Source organism: Nyctibius grandis, chromosome 6, assembly GCF_013368605.1.
Source record: "Nyctibius grandis isolate bNycGra1 chromosome 6, bNycGra1.pri, whole genome shotgun sequence".
Lineage (NCBI taxonomy): Eukaryota > Metazoa > Chordata > Aves > Nyctibiiformes > Nyctibiidae > Nyctibius > Nyctibius grandis.
The window spans coordinates 35,668,991-35,694,327 of NC_090663.1; the positions used below are offsets into that span (position 1 = coordinate 35,668,991).

At 39.5% G+C, this 25,337-nt stretch overlaps 1 protein-coding gene across 1 annotated transcript in view; it reads left to right on the top strand.

The window, feature by feature from the left end:
* The first annotated feature begins 322 nt into the window (after positions 1-322).
* Positions 323-25,337, top strand: part of PCM1 (pericentriolar material 1) — a 49,299-nt gene continuing 24,284 nt past the window's right edge. Inside the window, 19 exon segments of the mRNA XM_068402602.1 lie at positions 323-565; positions 4,549-4,667; positions 5,273-5,518; positions 6,638-6,910; positions 7,472-7,642; positions 7,818-7,934; positions 14,397-14,574; positions 17,016-17,125; positions 17,530-17,746; positions 18,700-18,892; positions 19,189-19,365; positions 20,076-20,233; positions 20,446-20,660; positions 22,147-22,301; positions 22,382-22,511; positions 23,233-23,331; positions 23,333-23,368; positions 24,877-25,038; positions 25,040-25,068. Of these exon segments, the coding sequence (XP_068258703.1) occupies positions 4,572-4,667; positions 5,273-5,518; positions 6,638-6,910; positions 7,472-7,642; positions 7,818-7,934; positions 14,397-14,574; positions 17,016-17,125; positions 17,530-17,746; positions 18,700-18,892; positions 19,189-19,365; positions 20,076-20,233; positions 20,446-20,660; positions 22,147-22,301; positions 22,382-22,511; positions 23,233-23,331; positions 23,333-23,368; positions 24,877-25,038; positions 25,040-25,068 (2,762 nt within the window). The 5' untranslated portion in view covers positions 323-565; positions 4,549-4,571.

Here is a 25,337-nt window from a genome sequence, read left to right on the forward strand (position 1 = left end):
TCACTGTTCTCCCAGTCAGCTCAAGGTATTTATAGAGCTCATTATCGTTTCCGTATTTTATTTTACCCGAGCCCGGCGCTCCGCAGCCCGCGCAGGCCAGCGCGGGGCGGTCGCTGAGCCCGTCAGGGGCTGGGCGGGGCCCGCTCCTCGCGCAGTGCACGCTGGGATTTGGAGTTTCGGTCGCCCCCGACTGCCGCGGCGGGGCACGCGCGCGCAGAAGCGCGGGAAGGGCCGCCCTGGCGTCACGTGGTCCGGGGCGGGCGGCGCTTGCGCAGCGCGGAGGGGCCTGGGTGGGCGGAGGTTACCAGGTAACGGTGTGTGTCCGTCCGTTGGGGCCCGCCCCCCGCACCCCTCGCGGAGTGGCGGCCAAGATGGCGGCGGCGGCCCCTGAGGCAGGGCTGTGAGTCCGTCCACCAGCGCTGTTCCGCGGCGTTGAGCGGCTCGAGGCCGCTGCTCTTCTCCGCTGCCGTAAGGCGAAGCGCTTGGCCGGGCAGCCCGGGCCCCGCGGGTAGCGAACGGCGGTGAAGCAGAAACAAGGCCTGGGTGACCTCCGCTCCGCTGCGGGGTGAGCCGCCGTCTCCATCTCCTCGCGCGGCGGGCTGCCCCCCTTCGCTCGCTGGCAGCGGAGCGCAGGGAGAGACAGGCGCAGGCCGCCGCTGGTGGGGCAGGGCCGACTGGCCCGGCCTTGCGCCTCTGCGGGCCCGCGGGGGTGGGCACCTGGACGGCGAGGAGAGGGGGTTAGGCTCGCTGTCCGGCGCGGCGGGGGAGCCGGGATCGGCAGGCCCCGGGAAGCCTTGCGGTGCCGGCAGGTTGGGCGGATTGCTCCCCTCCGCCCCGGGGAAGGGCGCGTTACCCGCTCTCCAGGGAGACGCCGGTGGGGCAGTAGCAACGGCCGCGCTTTTGCCTGAAGCGCTTCGAGCGGAGCCCGCCTACTGCTTCCACCCCCACCCCCCCCGCGCTGCCCCGGGCTTTGGCGCCGCGAAGGAGCGGCCTTTCCGCGCGCCTCCTCACCGCCCCGGCCCGGGAGCGCTTCGGCTGCCTCACGCAGAAGCTCGGCGGGCAGAGCCGCGGGGGGATCGCTCGATCTGCTGGCCCCGTTAGCGGCGACGAGACCCGCCGGGCCTGGGCTTGGCGCCTCGCCGTGTAAGTGGACCAGGTCGGGGCGGCAGCCTGCGGGGCCCCGGGAAGGGCTGAGGTGCGCGGCTCGGCCCCGGTTCTGCAGGCTGGTAGCGCTGGGCATCCCTCCGTGGTCCGGGTGTTCGGGTTCGCGGTTCTCCTGACGCCTTGCTGCTGTGAGGGCTGTCTGGTGCAACAAGAGAGGACTTGCTCTGTTTTCTGCTCCTGTTTGATGATGTATGGTTGACAATACTCTAGGCATTTAATGAGTTAATGCTAAATTAATGCACAGTGAGGAGCACATATCTTAAAAAGCTAAGCTTAAAAAAATGTTTGATCCCATTTTCAGCTTTTATGCCTCTGTGACGGCTTTTTTACAACTTTTTGTTGTACATTAATTTTCAGTTTTCAAAAGTTTCTCTGTGCAGAATTAAGTGCTCTTCAGAGCTCTTCCAGTTCACATGAATGCTATAGGAAAAAAATGTCAAAAACAACTGCTGTAGCAAAAAAAGCCGTTTAAAATATGTCTTTGATTTGTTAGCATGTTTCGTAGTGATATTTTTGAGCAATTTGCATATTGCTGTTACACGTACAAGATGTTTTGACTACGATCTTACATGTTATCTTATTATTTCTGTAGAAAATATACTCGAAAGTCTTTTTTTTTTTCCCCCCAAGTCCCTAGTAAATGTTGTGAGGCGGTATGCACATGCTCAAATAGAGCTTTTACACATATTCTCTAATGCACAAGAAGCTGAGATTGCTAATGGGTTGCTGGATGCAGAAATAGCGTAATGGGAGGGTACCAAAGCTTTTAGGAGAGGATTTCTTCTGGAAATAGCTGGTAAAATGCAAAGTAAGAAAAAATACAAATTAGTGGAGGGTGTGGGGGGAGGTGAAAAACACAGCTTCATATGGGAGAGTTTCATTTCTAAGAAAAAATCTGACTGAACCTCTTTGTGTTTTTAACTGAGTTGAAGGGATAAAATACCAGCATAGTTCTGTGCTCTTAAGCTCACTTGAACATAACTAATTTGGAGATATCAAAGACTATAATATGAGACTTGCTCTCTGGGAAGGACACAGTTCTGTTAGACAACTTTAAAATCCACTTGCAGGAAGTAACCAGGATATTGTTATTTTTTGAGCTGTATTTAGTAGGGTGCATTGGGGTATGCCTAGTGTGCTTGTTTGAGAATATTATTCAGAATATTCCATCTGTGGCAGTGAATTTACTTCAGAGGTAATCAGAGACTCCTACGGCAAAGATAGTTGACGGTAGCTTTTGTGGAAGTTTTAAATAAAACAGATCTGAATAGTTATTTATATTATGTAAAGATGAATGAATACTGCCACTTAGTGTTTTTACAGTGGAAGGTAGAGAAAAACTTCTTTTGCTACGGTTTCAGTAGAATTGTATAACATGATGATGAGAAAACAACTTACTGAATTGGACTGTAAACCCGGATGGCCTCTGATCTTGTCAAGGTGAACTCAGGGTGCTTAGTGGCATAGGTCAGGGTAGAGTGCCGTTGAAATGTTGGGTCTTGCACATCTACAAAACTGAACAGTTCATCTGTAACTGAAGAAAGTTCTCACAAAACATAGCTGTTCTCTAAAAGAAGCTAAACTGATAACTATGCCTTTGTTTTGAATGCTTGTCAAATTTACCTTGAGTTGGCAGGAGAGCTTTTGTGTGAACTTTTTGTAGGATGTTTGTACTTCTACAGGAAAGCGAAGAAAACATGAAAGCTAAGAAAACGTGAAAGGGCATTGTATTCTTATTGTCTAAATAAATCTGACAGTCCACCTGGGTGAAAGTTGCACAGAAGTTGTGGTTTTTACAGTTGATCTGACTGGGTTTCGCTCCTTCTGATGACTTGGCTTTTATTTGCCTTCCTTGGGCCCACACATAGTTCTTACATAGTCATAAGGTTAGCCAGATCAGGGAGCTTATCCAGTTGAGAACTCATCTGTTTTTTTTTTAATTTCAGTTTTGTTTGTTGGGTAGCTAGTTTATAGATGATACCCTCTGATTGCATGGCCTAGTGGACACTTCTCTTGGGGCAAAGAAGGAAGTACAAATAAATGCGCAAGGACAGTAGGGCAGGGATCTGCCAGTTCCCAAAGTAGCAGGCACTTAATTATACCTGTGTTATGATTCTGATTGTGAGATGCAGAAACTGAATTACTCCTAACTGTGTTAGCGTGACTTAGGTTGGTACACTGCTGACTGGAGATGTGGCTATGGTATAATCAGCATACCTGGTAGATCCCATTTCCTTAAAGGTACAGTAATAGGCTGTGTTTGCATAAAAATACCGCTTTGTGCAAGTGTATCTACTGAGAGGGCTGTACTGTGTGATTTTGATTGAATACTATACCTAAGCAAGATAGGTGTACTAGTACAGCTTTTAAACTTAGTTCAGGATTAATTTTTTTTTTCTGGAACTGATTGTAAAAAAAAAAACAAAACACCTTCTTAGATACTTTTTAATCTTGAGTTTTAGGTGATTTCTTCACTTGCACTGTGTGAAATCTTGGTGTGAAAATTAATAGTAGGTAGGTTGCAGTAAAATGTTTAGAAATAAATGATCCTTTTAATTTTTTTTCAGTTAAAGATAAAGGTAGGATCATGTCCTAACATAGCAGTTAAAACTAGCTGGAAAAAGTAATTCACTTCAAGACTGTTTTTCTTCTATATCTGTAATGGAACTTCATAGCTGTTACATAGAAAAAGTTGGTAGCTTTGTGCAATGGAACTGTGCCAGCAGCACTTAGGCTACACAGTTTTTATTGCAGACTGAGAGTATATGCAGTTCTGTGTTCTTCACCTTTTTGAACAGGCTAATTTTACTGCTATAAAGGAATACTTTGTTTCTGATCTTTCAGCTTTAACAACTTTTTTATTACTCATGTCAAAACTAGAAGTGAAAGTGAAAACTTTTAACATATAGATTGCTTTATACTGCACAGAATGACACTATCGGAGAGCAGCAAAACTCTAAGAAACCCAAATTATTTTTTGTTTTTGCTAGAGACTGTAATGTAAGTGGCATGGCGTTCACTGCTTAAAAAACTTAAACTATAGCAAAGAAAGTAAAAATGCTTTTATTGATTTCTATTTTCCATGTATTGTAGCAAATATCCCCTTCAGTGCTCTGTTATCAATATCTTAGTATTGAAATAAATGTGAAATTTTGACATACTAGAGCTCCAAAGTCACTTACTATATTGAATAGACATCACCCTAGACCTGAAAGTGCAGGCTTTATGAATCACAAAGCAGTCTTCCCAAGCACTGTGAGGAATATTGGGAGCCTCAAAAAAAAAAGTTTACTTTCTTTGTTCTTGTCTCAAATGATGAATCTTTAAAATATTGTACTTAAACTGATTCTAAAACAACACATTTCTTTCAACTGTTTCTTTTAGATTCTTTTTATTGATTGCTTGTCATGGCAACAGGAGGTGGTCCTTTTGAAGAAGGCATGAATGATCAGGACTTGCCTAGCTGGAGCAATGAGAGCCTTGATGACCGGCTGAACAACACGGTATAATTAATCTTATCTTTCAGTTGACATTTTATGCTGTACATTAAAATTACCAGGTAGATTCTGTTAGCGGCAGGCAACAATGCAAAACCCTAAGCCTTGTCAGTACAGCTTTACAGGTGAGTATCCTCAAAACCAATACAAATAATTGAGGTAGGTATAAGCGAGCAATGAGTGTAATTCAGAGGTTGTGAAGTCTGTAGATGTATTTGTGGGAAGTCTTCTGGGTAAATACAGTAGCTAGACACAAAAGCATTGTCGATGTCATGGAAGTGAAAACTCTAATTTTATAAGTTCTAAACTGCTGAAGAGTCTTCAGCAAAGAAGAAAAATATGATTTTAGCTTCATTTGAAACTAATCAAATGCATTGTAGGATGAAATGAGTTTAAAATTTCCTGACGAGTTATTTTTAATTTATGCAGTGGAGAAAGTTATATTTTATAATGTGACATTTGCTCTAGAAAACTTAGTGCATATTTTGATATTGCTTTTTATTTTTACTTCTAAAATGGAAGTAAACTCTCTTTCACTGAATTAAAACATTTAATTTTTATCTCTGTGGTTAACAAATACAACTTTTTTCTTCCCTCTCCTTCCCCTTAAGGACTGGGGAAATCAACAGAAGAAAGCAAACAGATCTTCAGAAAAAAACAAGAAAAAGCTTGGTGGGGAAGCTGAAACAAGGCTTACTAATGATATATCTCCAGAATCCTCACCTGGAATGGGACGACGAAAGACCAGAACTCCTCATAATTTTCCTCATGCTCGATACATGACCCAGATGTCTGTTCCAGAGCAGGCTGAGCTAGAAAGACTTAAACAAAGAATAAACTTCAGTGATCTGGATCAGGTTTGTGTGAATACTGTCTTCCACTAGAAATTTGACTACAAAATTTATTCAGCTATTTCTTAATAATTTGACAGATAAATAAGCTTTCACAAGTGATTAAGATTAAAAAAAGTTTGTAGGCACCATGGGAGCCAAATCAAAATTCTGGTTTTGAACTTGAGAAAATTGTGAAAAGTTCAAGACCATGGCTTTCCTATGCTTGAGAGTATGTGAGCTGTCTTCGCTTTCTTCCTCTCAATCGTTAACAAATTCCTCTGTCCTCAGATCAGTATTTCTTAATCATACTTGTCTGCCACTTAAAAAAATCTGTTACTGTATTTTGAAAGTCTGTTCTTGAGGTGCCAGTTTGTGATTCTGAACATTGTTATCCTTGTGGATTAAGCAGAAGAGTAGCATTAAAAACTGCTCCTCAATAGAGTGTAGAGAAATGTATGTAATGAATTTTTGAGCCATAACTGCTTCTTTGGGAATACGGCACATTCATCCTTCCATCGTCTAAAACAATGAAAAGTGTGACGGATTAATTCTTTGGTAACAAGGCATAAATTTGGGCTAACAGTTTCAGAATAGAGGCTTGTTAATCTTTGCCAAAATTTGTTGCTAACTTGTTTGGGTTGTGAAGATTCTTTGAAATATGATTCATTGATTTGACTTAGAATATAACAACTGGGCGTAACGTCCTCCTCAAATGTATGTTACGGCAACAAGTTGCTATTCAGAAGGTTCTAAAGAAAAGCTGAAGTATGAGGTATCATATTCTGCAAGTGAATATGTTGGTCTTTTATTATTGTTATTCTCTCAAATATACCTGGATTAATAGGATACCTTTCACTATAGTAATGGTGGAGGCCACAGCAAGGATGAGGAGCTAAACTCTGAGGAACTGCAGAACCCTTTTGCTTCTCAGCTGTTCTGGGAGGGTGGGTTTGCTTTCTGAAGACTATATGGCAAAAATCACCGGCACTGTCTTTAGCTAGTTTTTGGCTAGTACTAATAAGGTAACTTTAAAACCACTCTAATAATACTGCAGAACTGGTAATCCAAGCAGTGAAACTAATCTGTGTTGAGAATATATTAGAGGAAAAAAATTAAGAAATTGTCCTTTTTGTTTGTTTATAGAGAAGCATTGGCAGTGATTCTCAAGGCAGGGCAACAGCTGCTAACAACAAACGTCAACTTAATGAAAACAAAAAACCATTCAACTTCCTGTCACTGCAGATAAACACTAACAAAAGCAAAGATCCTGCCTCAGGTTCCCAAAAAAAGGAAAGTGGGGTATCAGTGCAATGTAAAGAGTTGTTTGGAGCTGCTCTAAGCAAGGATTTCTTGCAAAATTGCCAAGTCTCTACTCAAGAAGATGGAAGGGGAGAACCAGCTATGGATACTAGCCAGGTATTTACATAGCCTATGAAGTCTACAGAATATTGTTGCTTAGAAAGGTTTTCATTACCTTATTACTTTTCAGTGCATCTTTCTAAATTTCCGAAAAGTATAACTGTTAAATCTTTGTCGGAATTACTTATTTTCCCACTGTCCTAAAAGGCAACTTGAGGAAAACGTGAAACCAGATTTAATCATGTATTGTTCTTTAGAAATCTACTTATTGGTAAAAGAAGCAGTATTTATTTTCATCTTAGAGGTTGGTTCTCTTTTATGCGGTTCCAGAAAATACTCTCTCAGTTTAATATTTTCATATGTTAATGAGCTCAATTCTGTTTTAGCCTATGTTGACAAGAAGCACCGTGCTTCAGCCTTGCAACTTCACGCATGCGTAAATCTATTGTTATAAAGGCTGTTGACTTTTAACCACTTGCAGAAGTGTGCTTATAGGATTGAAAATACTAGTATGTTACTCCTTTAATTACTACTTTGCTGTTGCTGTCACCATGTCTTACGCATTAAATACGTTAAAGCCGTAGCTGAATGCATTCAGTAACTTCGGTGTCTTTACAGATTGTGAGCAGACTAGTTCAAATTCGCGACTATATTGCTAAGGCCAGCTCCATGCGGGATGATCTTGTAGAGAAAAATGAAAGATCGGCCAATGTTGAGCGTTTATCACACCTTATAGATCACCTTAAAGAGCAGGAGAAATCCTATCTGAAATTTTTGCAAAAGATGCTTGTAAGTTTGAGAACATAATGTATTTGTTTCTGCACTGTAAGCTTGTTTAGGAGTTGACCATTGATGTTTTGAAGGTGCTACTGGGGGTGTTGGTTTTGGTATGTAGTACCTTCCATAATTAATTTTTACTTCCCCCTTTATATAGCTTTTGATTTATGCCAATGAAATATTTCAGGCTAGAGAAAATGAGGAGGATGATGTTCGGACTATAGATTCAGCTGTGGGATCTGGTTCTGTAGGTGAGAGCACATCGCTAAACATTGATGTGCAGTCTGAGGCTTCAGATACCACGGTAAGCTGCCTTTTAGTAATTAAGGTGCTAGAAATGAAGACTTTCTTTTGGTTTTGTTTTGATTGTTATGATAGTGTCAGAATCTGCAGTTCAATTAAAAAATAGTAAATCCCCAAACACTCTGTTCAGGAGATGTTCATGCATGTGTGGATATTTTTATTATTTTTTTTTGTATGAGGAAAAAAATTAATGATTCTGTCAAAACAACAATATGACTAGATTAGTTTTTAAAAAAATCTTTAGTCTTTCTTCAAAGTAGAATGAAGGGTTAAATGTTTACTTTGGCAGAGCATGCACTGGATTGATGTAGGAAGGAATAGTTTTCTATACAATTTTTCATCTATAAGTTTGTTTCTGTTAGAGGAGAAAACTTGATGGTGTTGGGTGAGAAGAGGGTTAGAAGTGAGTCATTAGTGGGCCATTGCCCAAGCATCTTTCTAGTGACAGAAGTACTGACCTAACACAGAAGTTTCTCCCCTTTTTTGGAGAGAGGAGCACCTTTTAGAAAATGTGTTCTGAATTTAGTTCTGAGATAGATATACAGACATTCTTCCTATTTATAAAAGCTTTTATATTAACTTGGTAAACAATTCTTCTAGTAGATACAAAAGCATTTTATTAACAACTTATGATTTACATCTTCCAATACTACTACACTGAGGAAAAGTACTAGAGAGCTGGTACTATTCTGGCCAGGTAGTACACTGAATGTTTTACAGATAAGGAGAATTTATGTGCTTGGAAGTAAAACAGCAGTTAAAACTTAAGAGATTTTTGTAACTATTTTTTGCTTTGTAAGAACTCTTTCTATCCCTTTAAAGAAACAAAATGGTAGACATGGAAGATGTTTTTTTAACTTTAAAAATATAATTGAAAAATGCAGAAAAAGACCAGTACAGTTTTTAAGAAGTATGCACGTAAACTTGCATTTTTCTTCATCTTTGCAAAATGGGTTTTAGTTTTATGTTTGGCTCTTTATTTTGCATCTAATTTCTATTTACATGCAGCTTGAATATATTACATGCAGAGTGAATACTTCTAGTCTTAAACTTAATTGCTATATGGAGCCTTATTATTATGAAAATTCTAAAAATGACTAAAAATGTCTTTGTTATTTAGTAGATTTTATTTGATATTAGGTTTTATTACTTGACAAGATACAAGTGGGCAGTTTTGTAACTTAAAAATGCATGCTAAGTTGGAGCACATGTTCAAAATCTAACATACTAAACTGTTTAATAAAGGAGGTATCTTTTAGTTTGAGCATTCGGCCCTGCATTGAGGACAAACTAGGGAATTCAGCTTCACACGAACAGGTTACAGACATTGATGTTACAGCAAGCCCTAAAGGGAAAAGTGACAGAGCTGCTCTGAATGACAGGGAAATCTGGCCTTGTAGGATTAATAGCCAAGAACATGGATTTCCCTCAAAGGTACATGTGACCGTAATACATGGGAAGGGTTTATGTCGTAGGGGCGAAAGGCTTCTGGGACAGGAATTAGCAGGGCTCATTCGGAGAGCTTTAAACTAGATTCAAAGGGGGAGGGGGTAGTAGCTGGGCTTGCACCACTGGGGCAACGCTCTAGTGTTGAGGTAGACCAGGAGGCCTCCCATCCCCCTGGGGTGAAATCGGTGTGCTCAGCTCGCTCCCTGAAATGCCTGTACACTAATGCACGCAGCATGGGGAATAAACAGGAGGAGTTGGAAATCCGTGTTCGGTCGGGGGGCTATGATCTAGTGGCAATTACAGAGACTTGGTGGGACGCCTCGCATGACTGGAATGTGGTCATGGATGGCTATGTCCTGTTCAGGAAAGACAGGCTGCTAAGGAGAGGTGGTGGAGTTGCTCTTTATGTGAGTGAGCAGCTAGAATGTATTGAGTTCTGTCCAGGGGCGGATCAGGAGCGAGTTGAGAGTTTGTGGGTGCGAATTAAGGGGCAGGCTGGCAGGGGTGATACTGTTGTGGGTGTCTATTACAGGCCACCGGATCAGGATGAGGAGGGTGATGAGGCCTTCTACAGGCAGCTGAGAGCAGTCTCGCAATTACAGGGCCTGGTTGTTGTGGGGGATTTCAACTACCCTGATATTTGCTGGGAGGCCTACTCAGCCAGCCATCCTCAGTCCAGGAGGTTGCACCTCCAGTGCATTGATGATAACTTTCTGATGCAAATGGTGGATGAGCCAACTAGGAGAGGAGCGCTGCTGGATCTTATCCTCACTAACAAGGAGGGTCTGGTTGAAGAGGTGAAGGTTGAGGGCAGCCTTGGTTGTAGTGACCATGAGATAGTAGAGTTCAGGATCTCATGTGGCAGGAACAGAATAGCTAGCAGAATTACAACCCTGAACTTCAGGAGGGCCAACTTTGGCCTTTTCAAGCAATTGCTAGGGGAAATCCCATGGGACAGGGTACTAGAAGGTAAGGGGGCCCAAGATAGTTGGTTAGCATTCAAGGACTGCTTCTTCCGAGCTCAAGATCAGAGCATCCCAATAGGTAGGAAGTCAAGAAAGGGTACCAGGAGACCTGCATGGTTAAACAGGGAACTGCTGGGCAAACTCAAGTGGAAGAAGAAAGTGTACAGATCATGGAAGGAGGGGCTGGCCACTTGGGAGGAATATAAGTCTGTTGTCAGAGGATGTAGGGAGGCAACTAGGAAAGCTAAGGCCTCCTTGGAATTAAACCTTGCAAGAGAGGTCAAGGACAACAGAAAGGGCTTCTTCAAATACATTGCAGGTAAAGCCAACACTAGAGGCAATGTAGGCCCACTGATGAATGAGGTGGGGGCCCTGGAGACAGAGGATAAAAAGAAGGCGGAGTTACTGAATGCCTTCTTTGCCTCTGTCTATACTGCTGGAGGCTGTCCTGAGGAGCCCCGGACCCCTGAGGCCCCAGAAGAAGTCAGGATAGAGGAGGAATCTGTCTTGGTAGATGAGGGCTGGGTCAGGGACCAATTAAGCAATCTGGACATCCATAAATCCATGGGCCCTGATGGGATGCATCCGCGGGTGCTGAGGGAGCTGGCGGAAGTCATTGCTAGGCCACTCTCCATCATCTTTGCTAAGTCGTGGGCAACGGGAGAGGTGCCTGAGGACTGGAGGAAAGCGAATGTCACTCCAGTCTTCAAAAAGGGCAAGAAGGAGGACCCTGGTAACTATAGACCGGTCAGCCTCACCTCCATCCCCGGAAAGGTGATGGAACAACTTGTTCTTGGTGCTGTCTCTAGGCACATCAAGGATAGGGGGATCATTAGGGGCACTCAGCATGGCTTCACCAATGGGAAGTCATGGTTAACCAACTTGATAGCCTTTTATGAGGACATAACCTGGTGGATAGATGATGGTAAAGCTGTGGATGTGGTCTATCTCGATTTCAGTAAAGCGTTTGACACGGTCTCCCACAGCATCCTCGCAGCTAAACTGAGGAAGTGTGGTCTGGATGATCGGGTAGTGAGGTGGATTGTGAACTGGCTGAAGGAAAGAAGCCAGAGAGTGGTGGTCAATGGGACTGAGTCCAGTTGGAGGTCTGTGTCTAGCGGAGTCCCTCAAGGGTCGGTACCGGGACCAGTTCTATTCAATATATTCCTTAATGACTTGGATGAGGGAATAGAGTGCACTGTCAGCCAGTTTGCTGATGACACAAAACTGGGAGGAGTGGCTGACGCACTGGAAGGCTGCACAGCCATTCAGAGGGACCTAGACAGGCTGGAGAGTTGGGCGGGGAGAAATTTAATGAAATATAACAAGGGCAAGTGTAGAGTCCTGCATCTGGGCAAGAACAACCCCATGTATGAGTACAAGTTGGGGGCAGAGCTGTTGGAGACCAGCGTAGGGGAAAGGGACCTGGGGGTCCTAGTGGACAGCAGGATGACCATGAGCCAGCAGTGTGCCCTTGTGGCCAAGAAGGCCAATGGCATCCTGGGCTGTATTAGAAGGGGTGTGGTCAGCAGGTCAAGAGAGGTTCTCCTCCCCCTCTACTCTGCCCTGGTGAGACCGCATCTGCAATATTGTGTCCAGTTCTGGGCCCCTCCGTTCAAGAAGGACAGGGAACTGCTAGAGAGAGTCCAGCGCAGAGCCACGAAGATGATTAAGGGAGTGGAACATCTCCCTTATGAGGAGAGGCTGAGGGAGCTGGGTCTCTTTAGCTTAGAGAAGAGGAGACTGAGGGGTGACCTCATTAATGTTTCTAAATATGTAAAGGGCAAGTGTCATGAGGATGGAGCCAGGCTCTTCTCAGTGACATCCCTTGACAGGACAAGGGGCAACGGGTGCAAGCTGGAACACAGGAGGTTCCACATAAATATGAGGAAAAACTTCTTTACGGTGAGGGTGACCGAACACTGGAACAGGCTGCCCAGAGAGGTTGTGGAGTCTCCTTCTCTGGAGACATTCAAAACCCGCTTGGAGGCGTTCCTGTGTGATATGGTCTAGGCAATCCTGCTCCGGCAGGGGGATTGGACTAGATGATCTTTCGAGGTCCCTTCCAATCCCTAACATTCTGTGATTCTGTGTACACTTCAAAATATTATTTTAGCCTCAAACAGGGTTTATATATGCTGATCCCCTCCACGCCTTAACTGCTTCACATGTATATGTTACTTACAGTGAATGTTCTCATTTGGCCTGCTTATCTGTATCCAGCTGTCTTTTCATTGAATAAATCTTCTTTCCCCACATTTTTTTTTTTCTTTAAATAGAGATGTTTGACAACTTTCTCTTCTGAAGTGTCAACACTGACAGGAAGAGTACTACATGTAACTCTGTATAGCACTGTTCTGATTTTACGGAGGTGATCCTTCCAGTTTTGCTGTTCTTTCTGGGAAAACATATTGTAAATGTGACTTTCAGACACTTGTATTTACACCAGTAGTCTGCCAATGCAAATTTAAGCTAATACCATATAGAGAAAATGAATTAGAGAATAATAGCCTTAACTTGTTCCACAAATGGTTTTGTGTAGCTGTTTATATAAATATTTGGTTGGAAGGGGGAAGACTAAGGGGCTTGGAGTCTAAAATTGCTTTTGTTATCTGTTACCAGCTTTTCTATGGCTTTGTCTCTTACTCTGATTTAAAAAAAAAAGAAAGGGAAATAAAGTCTATGTTAGATTATTTTTTTTCATAAAACAAAGGGCTTAAATGTTTTGTCAAGCTTATTAGTCTAAATGCAGAACTAAGCTTGAAAAATTTGTTACGTGATTCAAGCAAGTCTGGTACTTTAGATAAAGCTTGGATTATTTAACAGGTGAGCGAGACTGAGACACATCCCCTTTTTCCATTTCTTCACCTCGTTCCTTCCTGTGTTGATTTCATTGTGTACTCTATTTTGCCTCTACTCTGCTTTTTATATATAAGATGAAAGTTTAACAGGAATGATCAGTGCTAGTTGCAGTGCACGTTTTAGTGACACTTTGAGAAGTTTAGAATTCTGGATGTGTTCTCCTTTCTCTGCTGGAAATCTGAGTGTTCTCTGATACCCAAAACTAGTTAATAAGATACCTGCTTCTGTACTGACATTTGGTGCAGAATTTTTGGACTGAGAGAATTTTGTACTTCAGGAATTCAGCACTGTGTGGAGGGAAGATGATACTTTTAAGTTAGTAATGTTCTTTTCAAATACTTGTCAACTCCTTACCAAAAGGAGGCAAATTTTTCCATGGGTTCATCTGCATAGTGCAATAATCCAACTTCAAACAGGATCAGGATCTTAACTGTGGATGTCTCATTAAAATACTTAATTTGCTGACAATGCTTGAAAAAAAGTTTTGAGGCAAATCTCCAGCTTTTCATTAGGATAGGATGAGGAAAATAACAATACGTTTTAACTGCTGAACATGCTTTCATTCCTTCAGATCTGTTTCCATGTGTTTGCAAATATGGTATAGAGGGGGTTATGTGCATGTTTTTATTTTGAAATTAGTTTACCTAAATCTGGTCTGTTCTAGTATCTATGCCATAAATATACCATACACAAGTAAACACACTATAGGTTAGAGAGAATAACTGCCCAAAACATTCTGCTGAAAATTTACTGATTTTAGGCCAGTAAATCAATCTGGATCTTGTATTTTATGTAGCTCCATGATACTGTGCCTTGTCTTGCTTAGCTTTACCAGTCTTACAGCCTAGTGGCCTCTTTTATGATTCAAAAGACAGAGGGATGCTTGGGTTAGTCTTTGGGACACGTTAGTGCGGCTGGCTGGATTTCTAAAGAAAACTTAACCGCCAGGAGTGGTAAGCATGTCTTGGTAGTACAGGCTTCTCCCTATTGGATGTCTAAAATCTTTAGACTGAAAAGGGCTACCAGAAAGGTGAAGCCTTTTAATTTTCACCTTTTTACACTAACCAGGCTGTTTGATTCTTTTAAAGTCCTGCTTGTTTAAATTCCTGCTTGCTTTGACACTTCTGTCATTAGTACTCAACAAATAAATTGTTGTGATTATGGTAATGTTGTTCTGTATCTTACAGGCCAGAGATCCTCAACAGGAAGCTAAAGAGGAGTTGGAGAACTTGAAGAAGCAGCATGATTTATTGAAAAGGATGCTACAACAGCAGGAGCAATTGAAGGCTCTTCAAGGAAGACAGGCAGCTCTTCTTGCTTTGCAGCATAAAGCAGAGCAAGCAATTGCTGTCATGGATGATTCTGGTATGTGGAATAATGGTGTCTTTGATAGCATGTTAGCGTGCTGATTGAATGATTAAAGCTGGAATTGTGGAATACACATTTCATAGAATCATAGAATGGTTTGGGTTGGAAGGGACCTTAAAGATCATCTAGTTCCAACCCCCCTGCCATTGGCAGGGACACCTTTCCTCTAGACCAGGTTGCTCACAGCCTCATCCATTCTGGCCTTAAACACTGCCTTTTTATAATGGGCTTCAAAAAATTTTACTGCAAGGCTTCTATTTCTGAAAAGAGTTGACAATGTAACATTGCAAAATGGTGTGTCAGTTAAAAACCACAGAGCTGATTTCTGTGACTGACTTGTAAAATCCTAAAAGTGGGGGGTTTTCTCCTAAGAACTGGCCTACTATGTCAGATTAGGAATCTGCCTCACATCTCCATCATTGTACCAGGCCTTTGAGGAAAGAATCGGAGTGGGGGATACGGAGTGTTCTCTCCATTTCTGCGTTCTTCTGGCTACAGGCAGTTGGTAGTTTCAGTTTTTGTTTGCTTTTTCATGGGATTTTTTTTTTGGGTGGCTGGTTTCTTGACCGTTTAATAGCCATTGGTAGGCTAATAGTTTATACAATAAAAGAAAGGAGGAAGTTACTAAAGCAGTTACATAAGTAGATCTGAAATTGGAACTCTGAAATTGTGGCATGTAAGTTGGGGGCATGGTTCTGATAATAGAGTACCACCATTGTTATGATCTTCGGTTTAAACATTCTTCTAATTCGTTTTCATATATTCCCAACTTTTCAAAAAATTATCTTTGGGACAGCGACTTCTTTTTGGTATCTGCTTAAAGGTTGTCAGCAGAGTTGTTTTCTCAAGCATTCAATCTTAAAAGGGAGACAATTGTCCTTGATTTGTGCACTGTGAATTATCTTTTGTTTGTTGGAAACTCATCCTTCCCCCAACGCCTCCCTAAATCCTGTTCAGTTTTCTTTGGAAATGGGGTTCAGCTGTTTGTACAGCCATGGGGAATGACGTTTTTGCACTGAGCAAGTTCAGATTCAGTCCGTGTTACTTTTCCATGACTCTTCCCCATAAGAGGTGCCATTAGGTTTGATTAGAGGGTATATGGGATAGCAGTTCTTATTACAGTTAGTCTTTTTATTTAAAATAGCTTCATTTGTAGAAATATAAACATTGGTGTCTACATTTTGCAAAAAGTCTCTCTTTAAGGTTCCTTGCTCTGATGAGCTCCTCTTTCTGCTTTTTCTTCTGTCCTTGATTTGGTAGACTATAGGAAAGAAGGTGGAACTAGTTAAGAAAACTCTAGATTTTAGTGTAGGAGGAGAAGCAGAGACGTTGGTATGTAGAGAGCTTTTAGAAAGCTACCACGGGAGCAAGAGAAGCAAGTGCCTTCAAAAGGTGTTTCCTTGTTTCTTAATTGCTTTTATCCTGTCTAATCTGCAGCAGTAGACCTGTGATGGAATCTGCTTTCTCTTCTTTCCTCAAATATGCAAAACTGCATCTTGATGAGGAGTGGGTAGATGAAGTGGCTAGAAAATAGGATTACTTACTATAAATTAGAACAACTTTTTTTTTAATTCTTTGGTGTTATTTTTATTTGTTTCACATTTCCACTTCTGTTGCTCTTAGTAACAGTTTCTTACTGCTGTTTGTGTTGACTTACTTAAAGATATGGTATGTGCCAGAACTGTAGGGTAGGAAATGTAAGGATTCAAATTCAACATAAGGCAAAATAAGTGTTTTTAAATTTGAAAATAGTAAAAATTTATTGTGCAGGTAACGAAGTCATGATCTATGGGGAAAATAAGTAATATTTGTGCTTGATTTTTCTTCTGAAGTGTTGATTCATATTTGGGGAAAACCAAAAGAGTTATTTGGATCTCTCAACTGCCAGTTCCATATATTAGTACTGTTTGAATCTGAGCTTTCAGGGAGGGGAAAAAAAGCTTTCTTTTTAATCTATTAATCTCATAAAGCTTTTTGAAGGACGAACCCCCGAGACTGTTTGCAGCTGTAAAGATTACAGCTTATACCAAAATGAAAGCTTGATGTCCTGTTAATTTATTACTTTAAGGAAGTAAAATTACGTGCACTGTTCTTAGTTTGACTATACTAAGTAATAACAATTTTGTTTCTAGCAAGCAAAATGTTTCCATCAACCCTAGACAACTTGGTTGTTTTCATTTTGCTCTGACCTTTTTAGCAAAACACAGAACAGACTTATAAAGTCCAGGAGCTGTAGGTTGGCTTGTTAGTATTTCTGTAATGGAAGTAATATTTCAAGTGTAAAGTTGGTGGGAAGGACAGAACATTAAAAATAATTGCTGTATTTTAAGAGGTGCAATATCTTGATGTTCTTGTTAAACCAAACCTTTTCATCAAATAGGCTTTATTTCATGGCTATGGAAAGGTATTTACATTTTTTCCTTCTTCTGCATGTGCAGTTGTAACAGAGACTACAGGTAGTGTTTCAGGAGTAAGCCTTACATCAGAACTAAATGAAGAATTGAATGACTTAATTCAGCGCTTTCACAACCAGCTTCATGATTCTCAGGTCAGTCCTTGGATTGCACTGTATAAGTTTTGCCTTTTTCTGTTCTTCTTATTCTTTTGAACAGTGCAGTTAAATGTTTGTCTTGCTTATTTAAGTACATTTGCTAGTGGAGTAATTAGGGTTCCCCCAAACTTGAAAGCTCAGTTATTAGCTGACTGATCTGTGCTTTCTGTCTCAGTTTTGCATGAAAGTCCAGAGAAGTACTTTCTATATTGCAGTATCAATATATATTAACTCAATATATAATTGGGATATCACGAGAGTGTTTTCAGTATCAGTTTCCCTTAATCATGTTCTTTGTTCTGGTGTTGAGCCTAGCAAGCCTATAAGAGGGCTTTTTGTTTCTTAGAATTTATTTGGCTTTTTTCATAGTACTCTGAATAAAATGAAATTACTCTTTTTAGACACAATCTGTGCCAGACAATAGAAGGCAAGCAGAAAGTCTTTCACTTACAAGGGAGATTTCACAAAGCAGAAACTCTTCAATGTCTGAACACCTGTCAGATGAGAAGGCACAGCTTTTTAATAAGATGCGAATGTTGCAGGGTAAAAAGCAAAAAATGGACAAACTGTTAGGAGAACTTCACACACTTCGTGACCAACATCTAAATAACTCTTCCTGTAAGTAAATATAGGCAGAATTGTATCTTTTTAGGAATACAACCTTTGTAATGTGCATGTTTGTAACATGGTCTTTCCATTTGCAACTGGGTAATGAAATGGAGGTGATAAAGCTGTGCTGGGGCATTACAGGGTTTGCTTGTCCACTGACAAGACTTTCTCATGCAGTACGTGCAGGGACTTTGATCATAGGCAATACCAGAGGAACCTGACTGTCTGAATGGACTAGAGTTTTGGCCTGTTCCTTAGATGGCTTTTTCTTCTTAAAGTCTTGCTGTGGGCCTACTTGCTGCTCTCGCTTTCTATTTCTAGAAATACAGTTGTACTGGTGAAGTTTGTCCTATAGCTGGAAACTTCTAACTGATAATTCTGCTTAACATTAAGAAATGAGGTACTTGAAGCTTGCTCCTGGAGAAGGGCAGACTGATTTCATAGTTACATTACTATACATCCATCTTTCTACATGTACTTAATGCATATAACATGAACATATTTGGATATGATTTCAAGTAGCTGGAAAAAGAAAACATTAAATCTCAAATCTGTTCTACACCATATGGATGCAAGAGCTTAGCAGAGGAAAAAAATTGATAGGATTTTTCTTTTTCTCTTGTTGAAATGTTAAATTTCAAAAAAAGCAATTCAGCCATAAATAAACCCTTAAAAGAACTCTTTGGGCAGATTTACAGCATGAAAGCTTACACTTCTGAAGTTTGATAAAGCTAAAAGGCACTAACTGAAGTCTTGTTTATAGAAGCTACTTATTACACTTTACCTATCGGCACTGCATGGCATGAAACTTAAGACAAAAGCTTTTGTTCTTCTAACAGAAGAAGTTATTAATTGCTGTTTTATAAGTTGGTAATATTGTCTGTAGTTACATTTTAATATAATTCAGTTAAGTGTGTTCCTTTTTGCAAGTTGTTCTTATGAGCTATATTTCTTTTCTGTAGTTTTTCCTACTTCAGATTCTCCTCAAAGGAGTATTGATCAAAGAAGTACAACTTCAGCTGCTTCTGGTCCTGTAGTAACTATTGTCAATGGTGAATCAAATAGCCTGGCATCTGCTCCCTATCCTCCTGGTTCCCTGGTTTCTCAGAATGAGAGTGAAGAGGATGACAATCTAAATCCAACAGAAAATCTTCAGTAAAAGTTCTTTATTTTTTTTCATAATGTGCTTTAGTGATTTTGAGTGTTACTTTTTTAATAAGCTCTGTGTTAAGAAATGATTTCATATTTTAATCTACTTTATTTAGTATTATAGACCATTTAGTAAATGGTTCAAGACAGTTAAATGAGTTCAGAGCTTCAAGCAGAAGGTTCTTACAGCTAGGAAAATGGCAGCAAACTTTAAGAACTATAAATGATATATATGCTTTTCAACTCTACATAGATTTGATTAATGTGACAAAACACATAGCATATTCTTTTTTTCTCCTCAGGAAGCTAAATGAAGTTCGTAAGAGGCTGAATGAGTTACGCGAGTTAGTTCACTACTATGAGCAAACATCTGATATGATGACAGATGCTGTGAACGAAAACACTAAGGAAGAGGAAGAATCAGAAGAATCAGAAAGTGATTCTGAACATGAGGATCCACAGCCTGTTACAAATATTAGGTTGTCGTATTTTTTGTCATCCTAAATCTTTGTAGCTAAGTTGTTACAGGTTTCCTGAAGCTACACATTATTTCAGTCAACCAGAAGTAACTTAATTCTGTGATTACATTAACTTTCCAAATTTTCTAATTTGAAGTAGCTTTCTTATACAGATGATGAATAATAATCCTGTCCTGGGTCACTTATTTATATAGCAAATGTAGATTATATTGGACATTTAGAAAATCACTATAAGAGACTTCAAAATCTGTAATTCCTTTGGGTTTAAGCGCTGAATTATGTGTATGGAATTCCACTAGAATGTTAACAGACCTAGACTAGAGAAATGGAATAAAAACAAACTTCAGTTTAGAGAGGCATTTAGAGCTATAGTCTAACAGGACAACTGTGTGCATCAAGGATCTTCACTGTGCAGAAATAAATACTAATCTAGCTTTTATAATATAGACACATACCTTGAAAGCCTCTTGTATTGTTGTAGATCTAGCAGGGGATAATTCACAGCTGCTTCTGATTGCTTAAAAAAAAAAAACTATTGAAGAAATAGATATTGAGAAATTCCAAATGTCTGGACTGATTTTATATGGAGTTGACTCTTTTTTCAGGGGCAAGACACATTCCTATAAAAGCTGGTTAATAAAATGGCTGAAGTAAAATTCCATCAATATCAGTTCTTGAAAAGTTAACATGAGTAATGTATTTTACCCTAGAAACCCCCAAGGAATCAGTAGTTGGAGTGAAATAAATAGCAACTCAAATGTACAATGTGGAACTAATAACAGAGATGGAAGACATCTTAATACAGACTGTGAAATAAATAACCGATCTGCTGCTAATATAAGGACTCTAAAAATGTCTTCTACTCTAGGTACGTTCTAAAATCTTCTAATAATTTTAAGTCGTAGTGCAAATAATTCTCATAGCTGCACAGACTTTGGGAGAACCTTGTTTGATGAGCAAAATGTTCAAGAGTCTAATCATTAAGATGGTATTTTCTAATGTCCAATAATTACAGTTGACTTCAGCAGTTCAATAATGTGTCATTGGTACTGTTTTGTTTCCTCCTCTCCCTGCCTCCAGACTGTCATAATAGGGAGGATGACAAAGATACTGACCTACCCCAAGGTGAAGATGATGAAGTGGAAGAAGATAGAGTTAGTGAAGATTCCATATCTAGTCACAGAAGCAGCCTGGGTGGTGATGCTGGAGATGCTGAGTTTGAGCAGAAGATCAATAGGCTTATAGCTGCAAAACAGAAACTTAGACAGTTACAAAACCTTGCTGCTATGGTGCAGGTATTTATGAATGTAAATCTGTGCACAAAAGTGTATCATTCATTATTTCATGTAATGTATAAAAGAGATACTGTTTGATTTTTCTGAAGTCAAGGATGATACTTCTGCAGTTCAAATCTGAAATTTTCTTGGGGGATGCTAACGTGATGGAAGAATGGCCTTAATACTTAACCTTAGCACTGGCTTACAAAATATGAACCAAGAAGTCTAATATTTTTTTAAATAATATTAGTCTACATTTTTAAGCTTATAATGAATATTCATCAGTTTTAGTTTTTGAATCCTAGGTTTTGTAACATTGTTCAATCAGTGAGGAAAATTATTTGTTTTCAATTAAAATCTTTGGATGTTGCAACATGTTCAAGTTGGCGTACTTTGGTTTGGGGGGCATGTTTTTGTTTTTAATAAACATCACTAAATTAGCATGAGATATTCTAAATTAAAAACACTGTCAATACATAGCTGGCCCTCAAGATTCTGAAAAAAAACACTTTCATATGTCTAATGTCCCTACAGAATGCTCCCATTTGAGCACCATCTAATGTAATGTCTGCATACTGAATACACATAGGTGTATCAGAAATGTAGTGGCTTTATGTGAGAACTCTAAAGTCAGTCTCAATTAGAACATACGTTTTACGATAGCAACAGTATAAAAGCTATATTGTTATTTCAAGATTATACTGCTATCAAATTTCTCAGCATCTGGATCAGGCTTGTTTTTTATAATCACTAGAGAGATGTTGAATGTACAGTGGTATAAATCAGAATTAGAGACGATATAGCAACTTCCTTAATAAATAACCTAATTAATGGCACGTCTTCAATCTTTCCTTCATATTTAGAGGGCTTGTATCTATATGTACTCAGTAATGGTACTGTAGCTCTGCATAGCTGTGTCATACTTGGTCACTGATGATGATCTCTCCTGTTCAGTTTAGTATTTTCAATTTAAGTTGAGAACCAAGCATACAAAAATTATGAAAACAAGCAAAGTGGAATACAGAACCATGTAGAAGACTGTTTCTAAAATATTTTAGATTTAACTTTCAAGAGTAGTTTTGTTTTTATTTTAAGATGTTAATAGTAGTATTTAACTTCATAACTACAGTAATTAAGCAGTCTTGTTCACCTCAGTCTCCTTCTATTCCTCTCTTCACCTCTCTCTTTGTTTCTTGACATGCCTGTGTGTATCTATCCACTCAGTCGTAGGCCTAAAATACAATTCAAATAGCTTATGCTTCCAGAATGAGGCAAGTTATCGTGAATTTATAGTGGAAGTTTCGATAGTGTGAGCTTTGTAACTTTAAATTCTCTCAGTAACTTTATCTCAAAGTCATGAAGACAATGACTTCTCAGTTTATGATCTGAACTAAAGATAGAGCTATTCAGACTGTTTAGTTTTGAAAAATTAGTTTGACAAAGTAAACTTATTACATTTTGTGTATCAACTTGAAAATAGTCTGCCTTTCTGATATCCTTTTAGGATGATGATCCAGAACCTCAAGCGACAATTGCAAATGCATCTAATATTGGTGACTTGTTTTTGGGTGAGGTGGAAGAGACAAAGCAACAACCAAACAATGTCCGGGCTAGTACCAACAAGTTACAAAAAGATATAGGACTAAATGAAAAAGCAAGGTAGGCCTTTGTCAAAGGATATAGAATCACGCTTTAGGCAACTTCTTGCCAAGTAATATGCGGATAACTTATTTCCACAGAGAGAAGTTTTATGAAGCTAAACTTCAGCAGCAGCAGCGTGAACTTAAGCAGTTACAAGAAGAAAGAAGAAAACTGATTGAAATTCAAGAAAAAATTCAAGTGTTACAGAAAGCTTGTCCTGACCTTCAAGTAGGTAGAATGTATTTCTTTGCCTCCTTAAGCTGTTGAGCCATGAAACATAAAATATTTTTCACACCATTTTTTCACTATAAAAATTGGAAAAAAACCTTAAAATTGGTAATACTTGTATACTGTAAGCAGCTGGATTTCTAAGCCTAGAGAAGAGCTCTGGTTATCTTATTCCATTGGAGGTTCTTGCTCAGTGATTGCTGTATCAAGCTCTAATTTCACTGCAGTTTGTCCTCAGAAGCCTTGATTTAAAGTGTTCAAAGTTAGACAACCTTCTATCTAATTTTTAGCCTGAAATTTGTCTGTCCATACCTGCTAGTCACTGCCTTTTCACTCCTCTTAGTAATTTGCGGGGTCTGATGTTTTGAAACAACATTGAATCTTGTAAGCATGAGCAACACTTTGTCGTATTCAGACTTAACTGCACATTGCTGTACTGTTTCTCATACTCTTTAAAGATGAACTTTTTTTCTATGAAGTGAGCAGTAAATATCAGTATTGTGCATCTACAGCAATTATATAATAGTATATTACATAAAAATAAGTTTTGTTGATTCTTGGTTAAGTTCTGAAATAAGTATTTAGCCTTGATTCAAAAAATCCCTTTTCACTGAATACTAATTCTCGTATCTCATAAAGCCTGAACTCTGTTGGGTTTTAACAGCACGTAAGTTTTAGAAAGGTGCTGTACTCTATTTTGCCATTTTTCTTTCTCTTTCAGTTGTCAGCTGGTCTGGGTAACTGCCCAGCAAACAGGCAGACTTCACCAGCAACCTCAACTCCGGCCATGAATGAGTGTAACACAGCTGGCAAGACTTTACTTGGAATTTGATGAATCTGTACCAGTAGGCAATGAGGTATTTCATACTTGATATTCTGTGACTTAAAAAAGATTTAAAAAGGAGAAAAGTTCTAAGTAACTTGGATGCGTTTTTAAGTACTTGCCACAGGGAGTGGAAGTAGTTAGCTGTTTTAGCAAAGTGTTTGTATAACTTCTTTGTTCATTTCTGGAAAGAAGTAAATGTTGACTTGAACTGGCAAGAGATCTTTCCCCAAATATAGCAGTTCTTGTTAAATATTAATGGAGAATTTGAATTAGTTTTGAATTTGTACTGTGAACATTTGATAGTGTATACCACAGGGAAGTCATCCATGAAGAAAATGATGGCAGTATTCAAAACATAGTTTGTTTTCTACACATCTTCCTTCCCCTCTTCCCCCAAAATTCATGTCTTAAATAATGATCTAGATATTACTTAGTCCTTTCTGAGAATTTGTGCTAGGCATTTGTAGGGGTGGAGGGATATGTGATGAAGTGTGTTTTCTTGACTAGACATCAGAAACAAATATGTGAAAAATACCTTTTTCAATAGACTTTCTCTGTGAGTTTCATCAGCATTCTTGTAAATTTTCCTTTAACAGGATTAGGTGAGGCGCATTGGGCAATGCCTGTACTGTTGTCATTAAAAGCCAAATTTTTCCTTCTCCAAGAGGAGAATTTCAGAACTTTGGCATCTTCCAAATAAGCATTATAGGACAACTTGTCTCTTTTCACTAAATAAAAAGATCAAATTCTTCCTGCTAAAAAGAAACTGTCTCTAAAATGAATATGCTGATGCAATTGCTAACACTTCTACAAACAGGTTGGATTATTATCAAAATGTGTGGATTTTTGTTGGAAAACTACTTAGTTCCAGCACCACCAACTAGTTCAGTTGCTTCAGGCTTGAGTACATTGTTACTTGCCTGTCTCTCAAGTCTGCATTTTCTAGTCTAGTTCACTTACACAATTGTTTTTGTAAGTTATTATGTTATGCTGTTTACATGTTTGTAAAAGTATCTTGCCATTTATGCTTTCACTGTGTCTAATTTAAGGTCAATAAAGGCCTCTTTCTACCTGTACCTTTCCCTTTATGTGCTCTTCTTTGTAAATCATGGCTTCCTTAAGTCTTGTTCAAACATACACTGCAACTTGAAGTTTCTGCAGGTTGCAGACAATCCTTTTCTTGTATCATCTACTTAGTTATCGAGAAGTACTTGGCACAATTTTCAGATTTCTTCAGAAGGCAGTACTCTTATCATGCTACTCAGAGCTAACTAATAATGCATAAATTATGCGATTAAAAACAGTGGGGAGGAAAACGTGCATTTTTCTTAAAAAATTCTGCCCTATAATGTTTAATTACCTTCTTAGATTTTGCAGTATTTGGGATAAATAGTAAATATGGGATGTATTTTGCAGCTTTCTGTACTGTAACTTCAGTACAGAACAAAAAGGTACCAGTGTAGTATCAAATACTGAAATTTTAAAGTGCTTGTATTTATTTTGCTTATATTCTGATGTCTTCCATTTTACTGCAAACAGTTATGGTCTGAGATGAGAAGACATGAGATTTTACGAGAAGAATTGCGACAGAGAAGAAAGCAACTTGAAGCTTTAATGGCTGAACATCAGAGGAGGAGAGAGCTTGCAGAAACAATGTCTGCTGTTGCTGCATCTGTTAAAAGTGAAGGATCAGAAGCTCAGCTGTACTCCACAGCAGAGTAGGACTGAAAAGTAAGAATATGAGTCACTCTGTGCCCTAGTCAGTGGGTGCTTCTGTTGTGTCCCTGAGGATGTCAGTCTTGGGGCAGTTGCCTGTTTTCATCTGAGCACTGAATGTGATGATATAACAGAGCAGTAAGTTAATTTCTTGACTTCTAAATTGACTGTTAGTTGGCAACGTGCCAGGTGTATAAGTCTTCCTAGCATATTTAGTCTCCTCTGCTCCATAAATGGTGAAAATCACCTAAGAGAAGAGAATTTGTGGAAAATGCCCTAATGCT